This window comes from Nansenia antarctica, assembly GCF_963989245.1.
Source record: "Nansenia antarctica genome assembly, chromosome: 16".
In the NCBI taxonomy this organism is placed as follows: Eukaryota; Metazoa; Chordata; class Actinopteri; order Argentiniformes; family Microstomatidae; genus Nansenia; species Nansenia antarctica.
Window position 1 is genome coordinate 1,925,152 of NC_137686.1, and position 21,240 is coordinate 1,946,391.

Here is a 21,240-nt window from a genome sequence, read left to right on the forward strand (position 1 = left end):
AGTGATATAAAACATGACAGTGATAAGTGATATCTTTATGATATCTTTATGATATCTTTATGAGCTGAGTGAGATGTGGCCATGCAGTCGGGCCGGAGGGACCATCCCCTTGACTCCTCCCACCCCCCTGACTGACTCCTCCCACCCCCCTGACTGACTCCTCCCATCCCCCTGACTGACTCCTCCCATCCCCCTGACTGACTCCTCCCATCCCCCTGACTGACTCCTCCCATCCCCTGACTGACTCCTCCCATCCCCTTGACTGACTCCTCCCATCCCCCTGGCTGACTCCTCCCATCCCCCTGACTGACTCCTCCCATCCCCTGACTGACTCCTCCCATCCCCCTGGCTGACTCCTCCCATCCCCTTGACTGACTCCTCCCATCCCCCTGACTGACTCCTCCCATAGTCTAGCCCTATGTCCTGTCTACTTGTCCTGTCTACCTGTCCTGTCTACCTACCATGTCTACCTGTCCTGTCTACCTGCCCTGTCTACCTGTCCTGTCTGTCTACCTGTCCTGTCTACCTGTCCTGTCTACCTGTCCTGTCTGTCTACCTGTCCTGTCTACCTGTCCTGTCTGTCTACCTGTCCTGTCTACCTGTCCTGTCTACCTGTCCTGTCTACCTGTCCTGTCTACCTGCCCTGTCTACCTGTCCTGTCTACCTGTCCTGTCTACCTGTCCTGTCTACCTGCCCTGTCTACCTGTCCTGTCTACCTGCCCTGTCTACCTGTCTACCTGTCTGTCTACCTGCCCTGTCTACCTGTCTACCTGTCTGTCTACCTGTCCTGTCTACCTGTCCTGCCTACCTGCCCTGTCTACCTGCCCTGTCTACCTGCCCTGTCTACCTGCCCTGTCTACCTAGCTTGCCGCCATTGGTGTGTGAATGGGTGAACCTGTCCTGCCCTAAGGACAGGACAGGTAGAGGCCTAAGGACTAGCTCCTTTAGTTTCGCCCGCAGCAAACGATTGGACCACCTTACAGAACACACTCAAACTCACAGCACTCACATCACTTATAGTTGACCGTTGTTCCTGCTAATTGCCCCCCCACACACACACAGACACACACACACACACACACGCATACACAGACACACACACCTCCCCCCCCTCTCTTTTCACACATAGGTTAGTTGACTTTGTTTTTATTTGTTTTATCTTCACTGTCTTAGCCGTTGTCATGTATTGTATGTATTGTTTTGTGTTGACCCTGAGTATTTCTGTTTATATGATTGTTTTGATTCTTGCCGGGGCCTCTTGGCCAGATCATCATAGAAAATTAGAATTTGTTCTCAACTGATTTTAGCTGGTTAAATAAGGGTCAAATAAAAAAGCCCATAGAAGATGTTTTGGTGTGCTGTATCTAGCCCATAGAAGATGTTTTGGTGTGCTGTATCTAGATGTTTTGGTGTGCTGTATCTAGATGTTTTGGTGTGCTGTGTCTAGGCCGAGGCCTCTAGTTCACCACGGAGCTTGTTCTGCTCCACACCACAGAGCCTCCTGTCTGGCTCGTCAGACGTCTAGTTAACCCAGGAGCCCATTACTCCCAGCCAGACGCCTGGCGTGCGCACGGCAGCCTAGAACACAGGCCTACGTGTTTGTTTTCATTCAGTGGCTTTTTCCACTATCTGTCACTACATGAGCAATGGCCTTTAGGCTACGTCTTTTTTTTAGGTCTCTCCACAGACAATCCCTGTGTGCTATCCTCGTTATCTCACCTCTTGTTGACTCTCTCCTCCCTCTCTCTCCTCCCTCTCTCTCTCCTCCCTCTCTCTCTCCCTCTCTCTCTCTCTCTCTCTCTCTCTCTCTCTCTCTCTCTCTCTCTCTCTCTCTCTCTCTCAGCTCCACCCAGACCAGACCTTGAGATGAGGCTGATCTGAGGCGGCCCCCCGGGGGAGAGCACGTGACCCAACCCCTCTCAGGTGGCCCTCTCTCTCTCTCTCTCTCTCGTCTCTCCATGTCACGCTGAGAACACTGCTGTGCTCGCTCCGCTCCAGGAAGAAGTCCTTCCTTCTTGCTTCTTTGACCGCCCCCCCCCCCTTGTTTTGTTTACTCACCATGGGGGGTGCCGTGAGCGCCGGGGAGGACAACGACGACCTGATCGACAACCTGAAGGTCAAAGTCAAAAGTCAAAAAGTCACTTTATTGTTCCATGACTGGGAAATTACTTTCAGAACAACAGACAACAACAACATGTTAAAACACAGACAGAAGGCAACCCTGATTCAGACAAGAGTAGAAGTCAAACGCTAAGTCAAATCTATCCAACATTCATCTGTTGCATGTTTAAAAAGTTGAACTGAAACCGGAATAAACGAATGTGATTCTTATTTTAAAAGGAGGCCCAGTACATCCGCACGGACCGGGTGGAGCGGGCCTTCCGGGCCATCGACCGCGGGGACTACTACCTGGACGGTTACCGTGACAACGCCTACAAGGACCTGGCCTGGAGGCACGGCAACATCCACCTGTCAGCGCCATGCATCTACTCGGAGGTGATGGAGGCGCTGAAGCTGCAGCAGGGCCTGTCCTTCCTCAACCTGGGCAGTGGGACGGGCTACCTGAGCACCATGGTGGGCCTCATCATAGGTAACCACCAGGCCCTGCTTCTGTCCTCCTCCCACCCCACAGGGTTCCACATTAACGCTCGCCTGATTGCCCGGGGCAGTAAAACATTCGCCGGGTTTGTTTTGCGCGACAGCGACGACGCTGCTAGAGTGGCGATATTCTTAAAGCGTACGCGCCGATCGACAGACAGGTGGACAGGCGCGCACGCTTGAATAATATCCTCACTCCGCGATCGTCTACTCTGGTCTGGCGCCTGCGCCGTCCGTTGTTCTTCCTGCACACCGATACACAGATCCAGGATCCAGCAGCGTTGTCGCTGTCTCGCAAACAAACCCGATGAATGTTTCATTCATTCTCACCGCTGCTGGGTTCAGATATCGAATGAGATGTTGATGTAGACGTTGTATCCAGTGAATAGCTGTGTGTGTGTGGTGTGGTGATGAGGGTGTAGGCCATGTGGAAGGAACTGATCCCAGTGGACATGTCAACACTAGGAGCGTCATGCCCTAGGCACTAATCAGTCGCCACGGTAACGTTTTTTTAGCTTCTGTTTTTTTTACCGTCAGTTTTTTGGGCGTAAGTGGAACAGTAGTCATTACATTAGACACATAATACCCTGCAAAACAAATGCATGGGTTGTGGTTGTTTAATCAGGACGTAGATCGTTAGAATACCACATTTAGTATTTTGAAGGGCTTGTATATTGAATAAAACATAGATTTTACTGTACATACATAACACAAATTAATGGTTTCAATTGGCTTGAATTCTAAATGAACTATGTAGTCTGAATACGGACACATGTTGTACTGTAATTACTAGAACTGTAAATACAGTATATACAATCAAGTCTGTACACACACATCAACTGTTGATTTTATTGCACACAATATTGTGCCCTCCTTCTTTCAGCAACTGTATGCGCCTTAACGCACACACACACACACACACACACACACACACACACACACACACGGGAGCAAAGGGGTCATATCACACGTTTTGACGTTAGCAAAATAATTGTAAAAATGATGCGTTCGTAGTGTTAATTGGTTGTCACTTCCATGGCATGTCATAAGACATGTCATTCTAAAAAAATTCTGTGGCGCAGGATGTAGAGCCGCCGTCTAATGATCGCAAGGTAGGCAGATCGGCGGTTCAAGCCCTGGCTGGCCACATGTGGAAGTGTCCTTGGGCAAGACACTGAACCCCAAATTGCTCCCAGTGAGCGGGCTGGCGCCTTGCATGGTAGCTTGCCGTCATTGGTGTGTGAATGTGTGTGTGAACGGGTGAACGAGAGGCCGTTGTAAAGCGCTTTTGATAAAGGCGCTATATACCGGTACAGGGTTCCCACGGGTCCTTGAAATCGTTGAAAGTCTGTGAATTTGAGAAAAAAGTTTTTGAAAATAGACATGGGTCATTGAAAGTGCTTGAATTCCCTTCTCTCAAATATATTCAAAAATGTTTTACTTAGCTCGTCAACTAGTAAATAAATCTCTGTATTGCTTAACTTAACTTAACTTACACATGTTTCACAATATATAGTTTTGCTGTGCTGTGGTAGAGAAGGCAAGAGACCATGTAGTGTTCACACATTCAAGCCTCTCTTTTTAATTGTTGTCTGTGAGCGGAGAGTTCCTATTATATAAATTCTCATCTGGATCTGTCTCAAACTATGCCATGGTGGGCCCTTCAATTTGAGGGAATTGAGTCTTGAAAGTCCTTGAAAGCTGCTTGAATTTGATGTTTCAGAAGGTGTGGGAACCCTATATAAGTGCAGTCCATTTACCATTGACTTTTGCAGGTCCATTTGGTGTGAACCATGGAGTTGAGCTCAACAGGGACGTGGTTGAATATGCTACGGAGAAACTGGAGGACTTTGTTAAGAACAGCGACAGCTTTGATAGGTGAGTGGGACAACAACACCTTCCAGAGGTCACAGCTGACAGAGCATGTGGCGGTGCACGCGTTGAAACCGCCTTGTCGCAGTGAAACACTCGCTGCGGTTCAGCATCGATTCGCCTGAAGTTTTCCCTCATTGTCTTGAGACTCGTCTTGTCTCGCAAACGGAATTACGTTTTGGATCTGTTCAAATCCGCTCATGTGCTTTGTGAATTTGTCCCTCAGAATGAGAAAAATGGCTGCTCCGAAAACAACAACAATGTTTTTTCACGGTTGTCTGGTGTGTTTCTTGTGGAACATTTTTCAATATGGGAATTCTTCCCCTGGCAGGTTTGAATACTGCGAGCCGATCTTTGTGGTGGGGAATTGTCTGGAGATCTCGTCCGGTAGCCACCAATACGACCGCATCTACTGCGGGGCGGGGGTGCAGAAGGACCATGAGAACTACATGAAGGTCCTGCTCAAAGTGGGGGGCATTCTAGTGATGCCTATAGAGGACCAGGTGAGTGGTACATACATACTAGTGATGTCTATAGAGGACCAGGTGAGTGAAAACATAAACACCATGATTATTCATGATTCCGTCCTGCTGGCAATTACACAGTAAAAAAAAGAGTCTGGCTTGCATGATCATCTATGCAACGTGACCAAGCATTATTGTGGCATTATTGTGCCAATGTCCCTGAACGGCTTTGGAGTTCTGTCTGGCAAATTTTCCTGCACACAAATAGGGGAGATCGAAAGCACTTGAAAATGGTGACCATTGTGTGACGTTCAAGCAGACAAAAAGTGGACATTGTGAAGTGCTAGCGTAGTCCTTCATCCAGGGCAACGGCAGCTTTCGCTGTCCTTCTGACACAGAACTGCCAAGTTGGTGCGGTGTAAGGAGGGGAAAGGCTTGGACGAGGAGAATTTGGAGCAAAGGGTGAGGCGTAGGAGCGCAGGTCCACAGGGACCTGGGACATGACCATGAGCCATTTCAGCTTTTTGTAAAGTCAATTTTTTACACTTACATTTTTGGCATTTAGCCAAAAGCGACTTTATCCAAAGCGACTTACAGCAAATCACTAAGTAAGTGAATCATCTATCCACCAGTCGTAGCAGGAAAAAGTCATCTATGCTCAGGCCAGGGGCCATTGGCAATCGTTGTGCTAGAAGAAGGACCATTTCTTTCTTTCTTTTTTTGTGACACAGGAGAAACAGTGCAGGGGGGTAGTAGATGTCTCAGGAGACACAGTGCTGGGGGGTAGTAGATGTCTCAGGAGACACAGTACTGGGGGGTAGTAGATGTCTCAGGAGACACAGTGCTGGGGGGTAGTAGATGTCTCAGGAGACACAGTGCTGGGGGGTAGTAGATGTCTCAGGAGAAACAGTACAGGGGGGTAGTAGATGTCTCAGGAGAAACAGTACAGGGGGGTAGTAGATGTCTCAGGAGAAACAGTGCAGGGGGGTAGTAGATGTCTCAGGAGAAACAGTACAGGGGGGTAGTAGATGTCTCAGGAGAAACAGTGCAGGGGGGTAGTAGATGTCTCAGGAGAAACAGTACAGGGGGGGTAGTAGATGTCTCAGGAGAAACAGTACAGGGGGGTAGTAGATGTCTCAGGAGGGACAGTACAGGGGGGTAGTAGATGTCTCAGGAGAAACAGTGCCGGGGGGTAGTAGATGTCTCAGGAGAAACAGTGCCGGGGGGTAGTAGATGTCTCAGGAGAAACAGTACAGGGGGGTAGTAGATGTCTCAGGAGAAACAGTACAGGGGGGTAGTAGATGTCTCAGGAGAAACAGTACAGGAGGGTAGTAGATGTCTCAGGAGGGACAGTACCGGGGGGTAGTAGATGTCTCAGGAGGGACAGTACAGGGGGGTAGTAGATGTCTCAGGAGGGACAGTACAGGGGGTAGTAGATGTCTCAGGAGGGACAGTACAGGGGGGTAGTAGATGTCTCAGGAGGGACAGTACAGGGGGTTAGTAGATGTCTCAGAAGGGACAGTACAGGGGGGTAGTAGATGTCTCAGGAGGGACAGTACAGGGGGGTAGTAGATGTCTCAGGAGAAACAGTACAGGGTGGTAGTAGATGTCTCAGGAGGAACAGGACAGGGGGGTAGTAGATGTCTCAGGAGAAACAGTACAGGAGGGTAGTAGATGTCTCAGGAGAAACAGCACAGGGGGGTAGTAGATGTCTCAGGAGGGACAGTACAGGAGGGTAGTAGATGTCTCAGGGGGGTAGTAGATGTCTCAGGAGGGACAGTACAGGGGGGTAGTAGATGTCTCAGGAGAAACAGTACAGGGGGGTAGTAGATGTCTCAGGAGAAACAGTACAGGGGGGTAGTAGATGTCTCAGGAGGGACGGTACAGGGGGGTAGTAGATGTCTCAGGAGAAACAGTACAGGGGGGTAATAGATGTCTCAGGAGGGACAGTACAGGGGGGTAGTAGATGTCTCAGGAGGGACAGTACAGGGGGGTAGTAGATGTCTCAGGAGGGACGGTACAGGGGGGTAGTAGATGTCTCAGAAGAAACAGTACAGGAGGGTAGTAGATGTCTCAGGGGGGTAGTAGATGTCTCAGGAGGGACGGTACAGGTGGGTAGTAGATGTCTCAGGAGAAACAGTACAGGAGGGTAGTAGATGTCTCAGGAGGGACAGTACAGGGGGGGTAGTAGATGTCTCAGGAGGGACAGTACAGGGGGTAGTAGATGTCTCAGGAGGGACAGTTCAGGTGTAGCCTGAAGAGATGAATCAGTCTATCAATCAGTCTATGGCGGAAGTAGATAGTTAACTTACGAAAACACCCCGGGCCCTATTATGCACTTCTTAACTTGCCGTCTTAAGTCTTAATTAAGACGCACCGCCAGGTTAAGACCTACCGCCACCCTTATTATGCGCTTCATACGCGCTACTGCTATTATGCAGGTGTCGATAGGCGCCCACACATAAGACGTAATACTCCTGTGCATATATTACTCATTGTGGGGGTGTTCATATGTTAATGAAGTGCACTAGGCGCCCCTGCTATTATGCGATCTGACTTTGCTCCTAGCGCTAAGAAGTGGTTTGAAAAGTTCTTAAGTTTAGACTTCATGCACGTTTTGAAACACGAGCGCGCCTCCGCGGTTTGCGCATGCATGTGGGCACACATGAACACGCACGTGGCTCCACGGCAAGACGTCAATTACGGTCACAGTATAATGCTTTATTTCAGAAGGGAGAGGCCAGCGCTGTACAGTATGTTGCCTCCGCATACTGTGCACATACAGTACGAGCATGCCGTGCGTAATATAATGACATCAACATCTGTCATTCCTGCAGTCTTCCAGCGACCCCTCTGTAATACAACTCACAAGCGGAGGTATTGCCGTGTTTATTCAGAAAATAATCATGCACGAGCTTGTTACTTTCTTCTTCAGAGAAGCGCGCTGACCTCCTTCTTAGGACTCCCATAATAGCATAGCGCTAATGACTCAACGCAGCCGGTTCTTAAAGGGAGTGGCACCTGGCACGCTGATTGGGTTGATTGAGAAGACGCCCAAAACACACCCATGACTAATTTCTTTGCTTAGCGCCGGGTTTTAGGCGCCCACTACCGCATGCATAATAGCAAAGTGGCCTTGACCACGCCTCCACGTCTTAAGTTTAGATCTACCGCCTCGTCTTATTGCTTAAGACTTATGAAGTGCATAATAGGGCCCCCCATCTCTTGGGTCAAAACTGAAGAATTGTTTGTGTTAGAGGGACAGATACACTGTCCATAAACGGCCTACTACAGGGTTATCCAGGAGCTACTACCATATTGCTTTTATTTAGCCAATCTTTTCAGGTTTACACAAGTGTCCCGAATGAAGAGGCTCGCTGGTCGTTTCTACTCAGAACCAAAAATCTATTGTATCCTGTCGTCTTAGTAGATGGACTTATGGCTGATTGATGTGAGGCCTTTTGGCTTCATTATACACTACAGGCCTGAGGTGGTCTTTATTATACCTACAGACCTGAGGTGGTCTTTATTATACCTACAGACCTGAGGTGGTCTTTATTATACCTACAGACCTGAGGTGGTCTTTATTATACCTACAGGCCTGAGGTGGTCTTTATTATACCTACAGACCTGAGGTGGTCTGGTTTATACCTACAGGCCTGAGGTGGTCTTTATTATAACTACAGGCCTGAGGTGGTCTTTATTATACCTACAGACCTGAGGTGGTCTTTATTATACCTACAGACCTGAGGTGGTCTGGTTTATACCTACAGACCTGAGGTGGTCTTTATTATACCTACAGGCCTGAGGTGGTCTTTATTATACCTACAGACCTGAGGTGGTCTTTATTATACCTACAGACCTGAGGTGGTCTTTATTATACCTACAGACCTGAGGTGGTCTTTATTATACCTACAGGCCTGAGGTGGTCTTTATTATACCTACAGACCTGAGGTGGTCTTTATTATACCTACAGACCTGAGGTGGTCTGGTTTATACCTACAGACCTGAGGTGGTCTGGTTTATGTAACTACAGGCCTGAGGTGGTCTGGTTTATGTAACTACAGGCCTGAGGTGGTCTGGTTTATGTAACTACAGGCCTGAGGTGGTCTGGTTTGGTACCAACCATAATTGTAACAGTGCTGGAACAGACAATGTGAAAGGAAGCTATCGAAGGCGGACCAGTTTGGTCTGGGTCGTGGGCCCGGCGGTGTGTAACGCCACTTCTGTCTCCTGTCCCAGCTGACCCAGATCACCAGGACCGGCCAGTGCTCCTGGGAGAGTAAGTACATCTTGGCCGTGTCGTTCGCCCCGCTGGTCCAGCAGAACCGAGCCGACGGAGACAAGCCTGACGCTGTTGACTTGCGTGAGTTCTTCAACCTCTGTTCTCAGAACAGGTCTCCCTTTTTTGTTTGGTATCCTATTTTTTTTCTTTTTTCTTTTTTTAAGTAAGCAACATTTGAAGCTAAAGTCGATCTATGGCCATCGATCTATCCTGCATGTCAACCTTCCTCTCTCACCCATCCTTCCTGTCAGTCTCTACTGTCTCTATCCTCCCCTCTCTCTCACCCATCCTTCCTGTCAATCTCTACTGTCTCTATCCTCCTCTCTCTCTCTCACCCACCCACCCTTCCTGTCAGTCTCTACTGTCTCTATCCTCCTCTCTCTCTCTCACCCACCCTTCCTGTCAGTCTCTACTGTCTCTATCCTCCTCTCTCTCTCTCACCCACCCTTCCTGTCAGTCTCTACTGTCTCTATCCTCCTCTCTCTCTCTCACCCATCCTTCCTGTCAATCTCTACTGTCTCTATCCTCCTCTCTCTCTCTCTCTCTCACCCATCCTTCCTGTCAATCTCTACTGTCTCTATCCTCCTCTCTCTCTCTCACCCATCCTTCCTGTCAATCTCTACTGTCTCTATCCTCCTCTCTCTCTCACCCATCCTTCCTGTCAGTCTCTACTGTCTCTATCCTCCTTTCTCTCACCCATCCTTCCTGTCAGTCTCTACTGTCTCTATCCTCCTCTCTCTCTCACCCATCCTTCCTGTCAGTCTCTACTGTCTCTATCCTCCTCTCTCTCTCACCCATCCTTCCTGTCAGTCTCTACTGTCTCTATCCTCCTCTCTCTCACCCATCCTTCCTGTCAGTCTCTACTGTCTCTATCCTCCTCTCTCTCTCTCACCCATCCTTCCTGTCAGTCTCTACTGTCTCTATCCTCCTTTCTCTCTCTCACCCATCCTTCCTGTCAGTCTCTACTGTCTCTATCCTCCTCTCTCTCTCTCTCTCTCTCTCTCTCTCTCTCTCTCTCTCTCTCTCTCTCTCTCTCACCCATCCTTCCTGTCAGTCTCTACTGTCTCTATCCTCCTCTCTCTTGACGTATAATCCTGAAGACTTCCATAATAGTAATGGCATTACTGATGTATTGGAGGTTTGTGCGTATGGCTCACCCCAGGGTTAGCTCTTGTATAAATGAGGCTCAGTAAGGAATGTTGAGGGTATGCTGATGTGATGTGAACTCTCCCTCTCTGGGTGTGTCCTCAGCCTCTGTGGCGGTGCGGAGCCTCCAGGACTTGTCTCGTATCTACATCCGCCGCACCCTCCGTGACCTGGGGGAGGAGGGCCGGGGGGGCAGGGGCCTGCGGGAGAAGAGGGTGCCCCAGAAGCGCAAGCGCAGACGTTGCCGGCAGCGACGGGTCAACACCTACGTGTTTCTGGGGAACCAGCTGATCCCCCAGCCAGTGGAGAGCGAGGTGGACGAGTCCATCGAGGAAGAGCACAGGGAGGAGGAGGAGGAGGAGGAGGAGGTGGCGGCGGTGGTGGAGGAAGAGGAGGCGGCAGCAGAGAAGGACATTGCGGAGATCCTGAAGCCAGAAGAGCCGCCAGCGAACGCGCTGAGAGACAAAATCATGGCTCTGCCTCTGCCAGAGTCGCTCAAGGCCTACCTGTTGTACTACAGAGAGAAATGACTGCTTCTGAACGGAGCCCACACGCGCTGGGATGCTTCTTTCTCCCTTTTGTTTTTCAGTCCAGATGTAGCATTACTTTCATTTCTTTCTCCTTCGGTGCACCTGTCATGGAGAGAGACTTCTTGGGTGGTTTTGGATAATGTTCTGAATTCTTTCAACATTGTTTTTTTGTTTTGTTATATTCTGATGGTTCATATGAATTTCTATATCGACAAAAAATATATGTAAAAGCCTGCTGAATTAAAATGATTTCAGAAACGAGGTTGAGGATGTAGATTTGATCAGATCATGTTAATATTTCCACAGAAATGGTCACAAAGTGTAATTGTATAAAAGTACATTTCTAACTATATTTGTTAAGAATGAGATGATGGAAAGATTTCAAATTTTACTGCACTTTTTCTTTTTTTTTTACAAATTTAAACGATACGATTTACCACTGAAGATTTGCAGATGCTGAATGGAAGCACCATAAAGACACTTGCATGTCTACGTCACCCTATTTGAGTCAGACTCTTATGCCTTTCATGCAACATTAAGGGGGCAATTCTTTCATTCTATTCTCCCACTGTTTTGTTTAAGTAGAGGGATGTTAAATGCTGCATGACTACGAAAGATAGAGAGACAGTTCCTAATTCCTCCTTGAGGGCTTTAAATGTCATCTAAAGTATTTCTTTAGGACGTTTATATCCTCGGGTTTCATCTCATTTCGCTCTTTAAGTAATTGGCATTAGGCTTTATATGAATAGACATTTTTATTTGGTTATTCATTTTTATGGCCTTGAATCCTCATCTGCCAGACATCTTTTACATCTTCTCTGACACGCATAAGAGTGTGTCATCATACCAGCCGTTGGACTAATGGGGAATCTGATGAATCAGTTTCTTTCTAATAGAGAATCAAACCGTCACTCTAGCATCATGAGTTGCTCTGAGTCTTGTAGATCTTCAGAATGACCATGTTTTCCAAAGAGAACACCTGCGTAGATCAGCTGTAGATGCTTCACCATCATCCTAAAGCTAACATGCTATACAAAGGGGAACTAAAGAGTTGGGCCACATTTGGCAAAAGCTCGATTTAAGGACCTGTCAATCACCCTAAAAGGGCCAATTGGGATTCAAACAACAACAGAAAGGTAAAAGGTCACTCTGCCCCTTCTCTCTGGTAAACAGCTGAGGAATGTAAACACTCACAGGCATAGAAGGAAGCTCTGGGTGAAGGACTGGCCCTCCATGAGATCAACATGATGGTTGTCACCATGTTTAAACAGTTCATACAGTGTTGGTTTACAATGAAATTGCATACAAACAATGGAGTAAAACGCCCCAAATAATGTCTAGTACCAATCCCTGACTGCCACTTTAATGCAGTACAAGTCTGCTAACGGATGAAAAGCATCTGTGTAGATCTTCTGAAAGGGCTTCTGAAGGTGTCATACCAGGCTTGGGGAATACGTACCGAATACGCCTCTCGTATGGATGTCAGCTTTGGTTCACATCCACAGATGATCACTGGAGATGATGTCCCCACGTGAACAGAAGAATGTGCATTCTGGTTTGAACAGACAGCTCCAATGTGCTGTAGTGCTGTTCATTCAGAATGAACTTGAGAATCATGAGGCAACATAAAATACACAGTGTTGTACTGCATGTGCAATTTACAGCAGCACAACACCACAGTAAAGGAGACTTGTTTGTTTGTCTGGTCTGTGGTCCTACCCAAACCAACACCTACTCCTGTGCTCCTCTGCTGAGAACACATCCATCAGTGGTTTTCATTTGATTATGTTTGCGTTGTGGACTGGAGCGTAATATATGACACATGACCTATGAGTTATGTTACGTGACGAAAATGAGAACTTCTGGATCTCCCCCTCTTTAAGTGATGGCTTTTAAAGTGCCAATCCACCCAATCACGTTAGTAACCTGCTCTTCTGAGGCCTGTTCTAGGGAGACAGGTAAACAGGATATTTTGACCACAGTGAATTTACAGATTGATGGGATGCATTCTACATTCCATAGAACGCTTGAAAAAATAATAGCATGTTATTGATGGATGTCACATCTGTTTGTTTTACAGTCGTATCACCGTTTAAAATGTATGGATCTCGCTTCAAAGATGCATTAATTTAGCATTTCAAAAAGCTTAAATTAATGTTGATATTGAGGTTTTTATTCTCTATTTACATGACACACAGTAGGTAGTTATGACATGTTTGGATTGAGTTAGATTTGTGTTTGTTGTAGCGCCCTCTAGCTGTAGCCTGTCACTGGGGGTTTTCCCCTGTGGATCACAACTCCACTGGTGTTTGTTTTATATTTGTTTTGCCTAAATAATTTAATCTAGTTCTGTTGTAGTGAGTAACATTTGGGTTGATTTATATTGGATATAGTTTTTTTGGTGGAAAGGTGATTTTCCTTTCTCATTAATTATTTTCTTCAAGATCTGTGCAGTTTTCATACTGTTAGAATTTAAATGGTGAGCAATAATAAGCAAAAGCAAACTGTTGACTTCTGATGCTCATCATTCTGGATTTCTCTGAAAATACGTAGTAACTGTGTTTGAAATATGATGTAGGGGACATACTATCAGAACCCTGTGCACCAAAGTTAGGTTGGGACTATCATGTACTACTCTAATGAATAATGCATTAATTTACAGTAACACTTGATAGGTTTGATTGCAAAAATGGTCCCCACAGTAAAGACAAACCAATTATATGTTCTTGCCTTCAATTAATTTGTACAGAGCCAAAACTATTATTGTGTTGTTGTCATCAGGCTTGTTCAAACATCAGTACGTTTAGAGAAGGTGTTGTTCCCTGTGTACATGTTCTGCAGCCACAAAATAAAGGTCACAATCTTCACATTAAGCCCTCTTCTCTCTTCTCTTCTCTGAATTATTAATGCCCTTTGTGCTGCCAAAGAGTCCCCCAGATATTTACAGTAACAAGATGCTTTCTCACCTATTTTTATCGAAGTATTTTTCCAGATAAAGTTAAGCCAAAGACTTAAAAGCACCATGGTTCAATCTCTGTTTCATGACTGTCTGAACAAAAGTGGAATAGTATTAAGAACCTTCGCCCAACATTTACGTGACTTATATCATAGATAGGTATAGTTACATAGTGGATCTTTCAGTAAGAAGCATTCATACTTTAGGGTCACATCAAACAATATTATTCCTTTGCTGCACAGAAATAATTATCCTTGATTGAGTCACCCATATTCTTTTTTTTTTGTAAGATTTTATTTTATTTCATTTTTTCCATTTTCTTTTTACACAAAACATTATACACACATTACTTGACAAACATCACAATACATCACAACTTGACAAACATCACAACACATCTCAAATTGACATACATCACACACATCACAGCTTGGCATACCTCACAACACATCACAACTTGACATACATCACTACACCTCACAACTTGACATACATCACACACATCACAGCTTGACATACATCACAACACATCACGACTTGACATACATCACAACACATCACAACTTGACATACATCACAACACATCACAACTTGACATACATCACCACACCTCACAGCTTGATATACATCATAACACATCACAACTTGACAAACATCACAACACATCACACCTTGACAAACATCACAACACATCCTAACATCCCAAAGCCCCACTTTTTTTTTTAAACCGTCTAAAGTCTATCCCAGTTTACCCCCTATACTTTATCTAACTAATAATTATAATGCATAATCAAATTAATCTCTTAGTACTATGTTTCTTGCACTATCTTTACGTCTTAGCTAAGGCCTTCACTATCTCTCCCCATATCTTTTCAAACTGATCTTTCTTATTATTGTCTATGGCTAAATTCTTCTCTATATTGGTATAATAAAGAATTTCGTTTTTCCATTGTTGTAGTGTTGGAGGTTTACTTGATTTCCAACTTCCAAGTATTAGTTTTTTAAATATAATTGATGAGTACATAATTATCCACCCCCTAGGGTATCTTACTGTGGCTACATCCTGGAAAAGACAGATTGAAGGATCAAATTTGAATCTTTCCTTATGTACCCCTGAGAGCCAATGTTCTATGTCAACCCAGGTTTTCTGTACTCTGGGACACTCCCAGAATGCGTGTATTAGTGAGTCTTTTTTTCCACACTTTAAACAGTTATCTGATACATTACTATAATACTTATGGATTTTATCTCGCGTGTGGTAGACTCTATACATTATTTTATATTGGATTAAACGTAGATTTTCATTAACTGTCATGTCATTTGTAGTATTCCAACACTCTTTCCATTTTAAACCTATATCTGTTCTTCCTAGGTCTCGATTCCACATCTCAATCCTACTTTCTAACAGTTTTTCAGCTACATAGGTCTTCTGTAGGGTTCTATAAATTTTACCTATCAAATTCTTATCAATTTCTCCATCAAATATGATATCCTCAATTGTACTCTGCTGCCCAAATGATTTTAAATTAAAATTTAGATTTATGTAGCTTCTTAGCTGCATGTATCTGAAATATTCAGCGTTGGCCAACTTATATTTACTTTGGAAGTCGTGCCATGGAATAATGGTATCCCCTCCTACTAAGTCGTTTATAGTTTCTATTCCCCTTGTTCTCCATGTAGACCAATTTATTGTAGCATTCTGAAGAGCTATCCAAGGATTATTCCACAAAATAGTACTTTTGGGGATTGATATTGATTCTCCCAGTATCCTCTTAATTTTTTTCCATGACGTTTCTATATTATTTACAATAAAGTTTCCTTTTTTCTTAGTCTTATGTTCTGAAAATAAAAGAGTTAAGAGGTTTTGGGGATGTACACCTGAATCTTCAATGTGGATCCATTGTTCTTCTGCTGTGTGTTGGACTATATGCCTCAGATAGAACCCCTGGGCGGCCAGTTGGTATAGCTCCAAGTCTGGAAGGTTAAAGCCCCCCTCTGACATAGGAAGGTGTAAAATATTCCTTCTAATTCTGTGTGTTTTCCCTGCCCATATAAAATCTGTTATGGCTGAGTATACCATATTAAAGTACTTTTTTGGTGGAGTAATTGGTATAATTGAAAACAAAAAAAGAAACTTAGGAAGCCATGCCATCCTAAACAAGTTTATTCTGCCTGTCAGATTTATAGGAAGATTTTTCCATTTACTTAAAGTCTCTTTCATGTTATTGAGTAGTGGAATAAAGTTCTCTCTATAGATCTGAGTTTTTTTGTCACTAATTAAGCAACCTAAATATTTAATATTTTTTGTCCACTTAAATGGTAATTGTAATTCTGGGTTTATTCTTTTTTGTTTACCAATTGCCATTATTTCAGTTTTATCCATGTTTATTTTATATCCTGAGATATCTGAGAATTCAGAGAATATTTTTAACAAAGGGACTATAGATTTATCTATGTTCGTTAAATATAACAGAATATCATCCGCAAATAAATTTATCTTAAAGTTATTTTTGCCCACGCTTATGCCTGATACATAGGGATCTTGTCTAATTTTTTCTGCCAGTGGTTCTATTGCCAGAGCGAAAAGAAGTGGAGATAGGGGGCAACCTTGTCTGGTGCCCCTCTCTAAAGTAAATTCTGCAGATAATGTATTGTTAGTATATATTTTTGCTTTAGGATGTTTATATAGTAATTTTATAAAATTAATAATTTCCTCTGGGAAATTATATGCTTCTAATACTTTAAATAAATAAGCCCATTCAACTCTATCAAAGGCTTTTTCCGCATCTACTGCCATTATTGATAGATCTATGTTATGCCTTTTTGCGTACTGTATAATATTAAAGCAGGTTCTTGTATTTGTTTGTAAATGTCTATTTTTAATAAACCCTGTTTGATTAATGTGGACTAACTCAGGTAGAACTGTTGCAATTCTATTACTTATGATTTTTGTTAGTATTTTATTGTCACAATTTATTAAGCTTATGAGTCACCCATATTCAACATTCATATTATATATACTGTATATATATATATAGCTTTATTGTAAATAAGCAACCACCAAGTGATTTGTCAGCCATGTTTAAAAAAACAAAAAAAACGGAGTAACTTAAAAGGTGTAACTGAAGTAACTTAAAAGGTGTAACTGAAGTAACTTAAAAGGCATTTTACATTCTCAAGTGAGGAAGACAAGTTACAAAATGTTTTATTCATACGTATACTATATTTGTTCATGAAACAAGGCTCATCACAGCGTCATCACAGCCTCCTTTGCATAGACTCTACTACGCCACCACTGTCCCTCTGACACGTCATTCAGCTTCATACACTTACCTCCGCCCTCCTCTTCTCCAACCCCTTTTAACTGTGACCTCTGGTTGTCCTTCCCCAAAGCCTTCTCCTGTACGAGACTATTGTGGGGATTAGTGGCCTAGGGCAAAACATTTCAGTGTGCAAAATGAATCCAGGCACGCGTTGCGTCACAGGTGACAGGTGAGATTACAGCCTTTTCTCAATTTAGCAACACGACTACTTGTAAATCCTCTCCTTTGTCCTCCACTTGTGTCTGACTGGAAGATGCGTTAGAGTAGAACATGGAGGTTCCTCTGTGTCGACGTTCTCCTCCGATGATTTTGGACAACAGAGTGGTGGAGGATGGAGGAGAGGACAGAAGGAGTGGTGTTTCTAATGGCTCATCACAGTGCTGGAGCCCTGTAGGGCTGTCTCACCTGTGTTCAGTAGGACTGTCTCACCTGTGTTCAGTAGGGCTTTCTCACCTGTGTTCAGTAGGACTGTCTCACCTGTGTTCAGTAGGACTGTCTCACCTGTGTTCAGTAGGGCTTTCTCACCTGTGTTCAGTAGGGCTGTCTCACCTGTGTTCAGGTGGAGTAGGACTGTCTCACCTGTGTTCAGTAGGGCTTTCTCACCTGTGTTCAGTAGGACTGTCTCACCTGTGTTCAGGTGGAGTAGGACTGTCTCACCTGTGTTCAGTAGGACTGTCTCACCTGTGTTCAGTAGGACTGTCTCACCTGTGTTCAGTAGGACTGTCTCACCTGTGTTCAGTAGGACTGTCTCACCTGTGTTCAGTAGGAGTAGGGCTGTCTCACCTGTGTTCAGTAGGACTGTCTCACCTGTGTTCAGTAGGACTGTCTCACCTGTGTTCAGTAGGAGTAGGGCTGTCTCACCTGTGTTCAGTAGGACTGTCTCACCTGTGTTCAGTAGGACTGTCTCACCTGTGTTCAGTAGGACTGTCTCACCTGTGTTCAGTAGGGCTGTCTCACCTGTGTTCAGTAGGGCTGTCTCACCTGTGTTCAGTAGGACTGTCTCACCTGTGTTCAGTAGGGCTGTCTCACCTGTGTTCAGTAGGACTGTCTCACCTGTGTTCAGTAGGACTGTCTCACCTGTGTTCAGTAGGGCTGTCTCACCTGTGTTCAGTAGGACTGTCTCACCTGTGTTCAGTAGGGCTGTCTCACCTGTGTTCAGTAGGGCTGTCTCACCTGTGTTCAGTAGGACTGTCTCACCTGTGTTCAGTAGGACTGTCTCACCTGTGTTCAGTAGGACTGTCTCACCTGTGTTCAGTAGGAGTAGGGCTGTCTCACCTGTGTTCAGTAGGGCTGTCTCACCTGTGTTCAGTAGGACTGTCTCACCTGTGTTCAGTAGGACTGTCTCACCTGTGTTCAGTAGGGCTGTCTCACCTGTGTTCAGTAGGACTGTCTCACCTGTGTTCAGTAGGGCTGTCTCACCTGTGTTCAGTAGGACTGTCTCACCTGTGTTCAGTAGGACTGTCTCACCTATATTCAGGTGGTGGAGTAGGGCTGTCTCAAGGGCGCCCCCTAGCGTCACCACCACGTTTGCGCTAAAACTGCCGTTAAAAAGTCAAACCCAGAAGACTCAAAGCCGTTAAACATGTTTGGGGTTGATAGTCAGAATACTTAACATCATTTCAAAACAAAGCTCTTAAAGGCTGTGATGCTACATATTATATTCTAGTAGGTTACCAGCAATTCATTCTACACATCAAATTAACGAAAAATGCCCCAATAATTTCTAAAAGTAATCTGTCAAGTAATCTTCCATATCCATTATTCCATTGTGTTCATTTGGATGTCGATATTTATTTACATAATCAAGATTAGCAGAAAACAAAAAGAAAGTGAGTGAAAGTGTGTCTTTTGTGTAAATCCTATTTAGAGCATTATGGTATGAGAATAGGTACTGTGTCGACATATTCACACAACCACCGAAGACTGACTGTTGCCTATGAGAATGAGTAGGCATTTAGAATCATTCTCAATGAATCCACTTTTTGAACCCACCCCTTAATAAAGGACTGGACCAGGGTTGTGACCAGGTTAATAAAGGACTGGACCAGGGTTGTGACCAGGTTAATAAAGGACTGGACCAGGGTTGTGACCAGGTTAATAAAGGACTGGACCAGGGTTGTGACCAGGTTAATAAAGGACTGGACCAGGGTTGTGACCAGGTTAATAAAGGACTGGACCAGGGTTGTGACCCAACTCTGAATGCCTTGATTAAAAACACCCCTTGACTGTCGTACATCATTCATAACAGCAGCATTCACTTGTCCTCCTTACCAATAAAACTGAATCGTTATGTCTTTATCACTACCCCCTTAATCTCTGCTCAAATGACAGCTAAAATGTGATTATATTCATACTTCTTATTAAATTAATATATAATCCATAACACACAGGCAGTTGTTTCTTTGTTGAATAAATGGTAGTTCACTGATCGTTTAAAATGGGTATATAGGCTGGAAAAAATAGTGTACTTCATATCCAGTTCCACATCATTCACATGAGGGAAATGACTAAGCATCGTGACACCATCAGTGGAATCATCTTATGGGTGTTCAGAAATATCTGTTCGATTTTTTTTTAATTAGAAGGGTGTGGAGCAAAATTGTGGAACTGGCTGGTTTCTCATAATAATGTATACCGGAGTATTTTGAACAACTTTGTCAGAACCTTTAGAACTCTAAAGGAACCGTGTTCAAGGAATACATTTGAATTTGACTGTTCATAGTATAAATCTGTCAACAATCCCCAGTAAACAAAGAGTCCAAAAGATGTCCTCAGGGAAGCCGGAATGTGGGTTCAGATGACGTCTTTCTAGGACGTCCAGATGACGTCTTTGACATCCTAAAGACGTCATCTGGACGTCCTAGAAAGACGTCATCTGGACGTCCTAGAAAGACGTCATATGAACCCACATTCCGGCTTCCCTGAGGACATCTTTTGGACTCTTTGTTTACTGGGTCACTTTCTGGGCTAGATGGTTATCTAGCAAGCACGCTATAGCTAGTCAATTTCTTATTTAATCAGGGTGGAATCCTAACTCAGGATCCAAGACTTGTTTGTTTTCATTCTAGCAGTTGGTATAAAGCTAATGAAATGAGGGAGATTGAAGGTTACATGTTTTGACCAAAGCGCTGGGAGAAAGGCTAAAACAATGGCGTAATCTGTGAATGTTGAAGTTTTTGCAACAATTGATCTACAAATGTACCGTATTCCGAGGTATAACCATAATTATATTATACTGGGGTATTTCACCAGGAAGGTATGAACATCTGGACACCACCCAAACCTAGTGATTGACAGTTCAATGATAACTGTGTTGCTAAGTTACCACCCTAGTCATATTCTTTCTTCTTTTTGTAGGAAGAAAAGAGCAGGTTTACCTCTTTCACAAGTGACAGACCAACCTCTGATCTGCTCTGTCCTGGTATTTTACAGGAACAAAAAAGTAACAGACAAAAATAGATTATTCTATTTGTTTTAAGCTTATACGTTTGCAAGTGCCATCATAATGGAAAAGAAACCAATTTCTATTATCTTACAAGTCATTTTACCAAACGTTTTAAGAACATGATAGATGATTATATAAAAGTGGTTGTCCCCAGTTTCACCTTGGAAATAAGGTGATTGCCTTATGTTTATCAACATGTGTGAATGGTGTCTATCTGTAGATATTCAGAGAGACAAATTCAATTCAGAATCTTAAGAGTCATCAGATGGATATCGATGAGTCTGGGTTCACTCGGTTGGCTACAAAGTGGTTCAAAGTACAGCATGAAGTACAGGTCAAAGTTCGCACTTATCCTCTTTTCGAAAATATCAAATGTCTTTGTCTCCCTGGAAACAAAACCAGGTCTATCAGTAATAGATGATGTTGTCCTTCATGTTCATCACACACACATATTTTGTGTTGCCTTCTCCAGTGTTCTCTAGGTCATTGGTGACTCCGACCTGATCCGTTTCACAGACGCAGCACGCTCTTTTGTGTTCTTTTCGCCACCGTTTTAGGCTGTGATGTTGTGCTGGGGGAAAGGGGGACGAGAAGATTCCTGGGCAGGGGAGAGCAGATCTG

At 44.3% G+C, this 21,240-nt stretch overlaps 1 protein-coding gene across 1 annotated transcript; it reads left to right on the top strand.

Moving 5' to 3' along the window:
- Positions 1-2,059: 2,059 nt before the first annotated feature.
- Positions 2,060-11,405, top strand: pcmtd1 (protein-L-isoaspartate (D-aspartate) O-methyltransferase domain containing 1; the record flags this gene model as incomplete). The annotated part of the gene is made up of 6 exons (XM_080546470.1): positions 2,060-2,116; positions 2,341-2,590; positions 4,374-4,476; positions 4,802-4,973; positions 9,177-9,300; positions 10,471-11,405. 6 exons carry the CDS (start codon positions 2,060-2,062, stop codon positions 10,893-10,895), a joined length of 1,131 nt encoding a protein of 376 aa, XP_080402596.1. The 3' UTR covers positions 10,896-11,405.
- Positions 11,406-21,240: the final 9,835 nt, after the last annotated feature.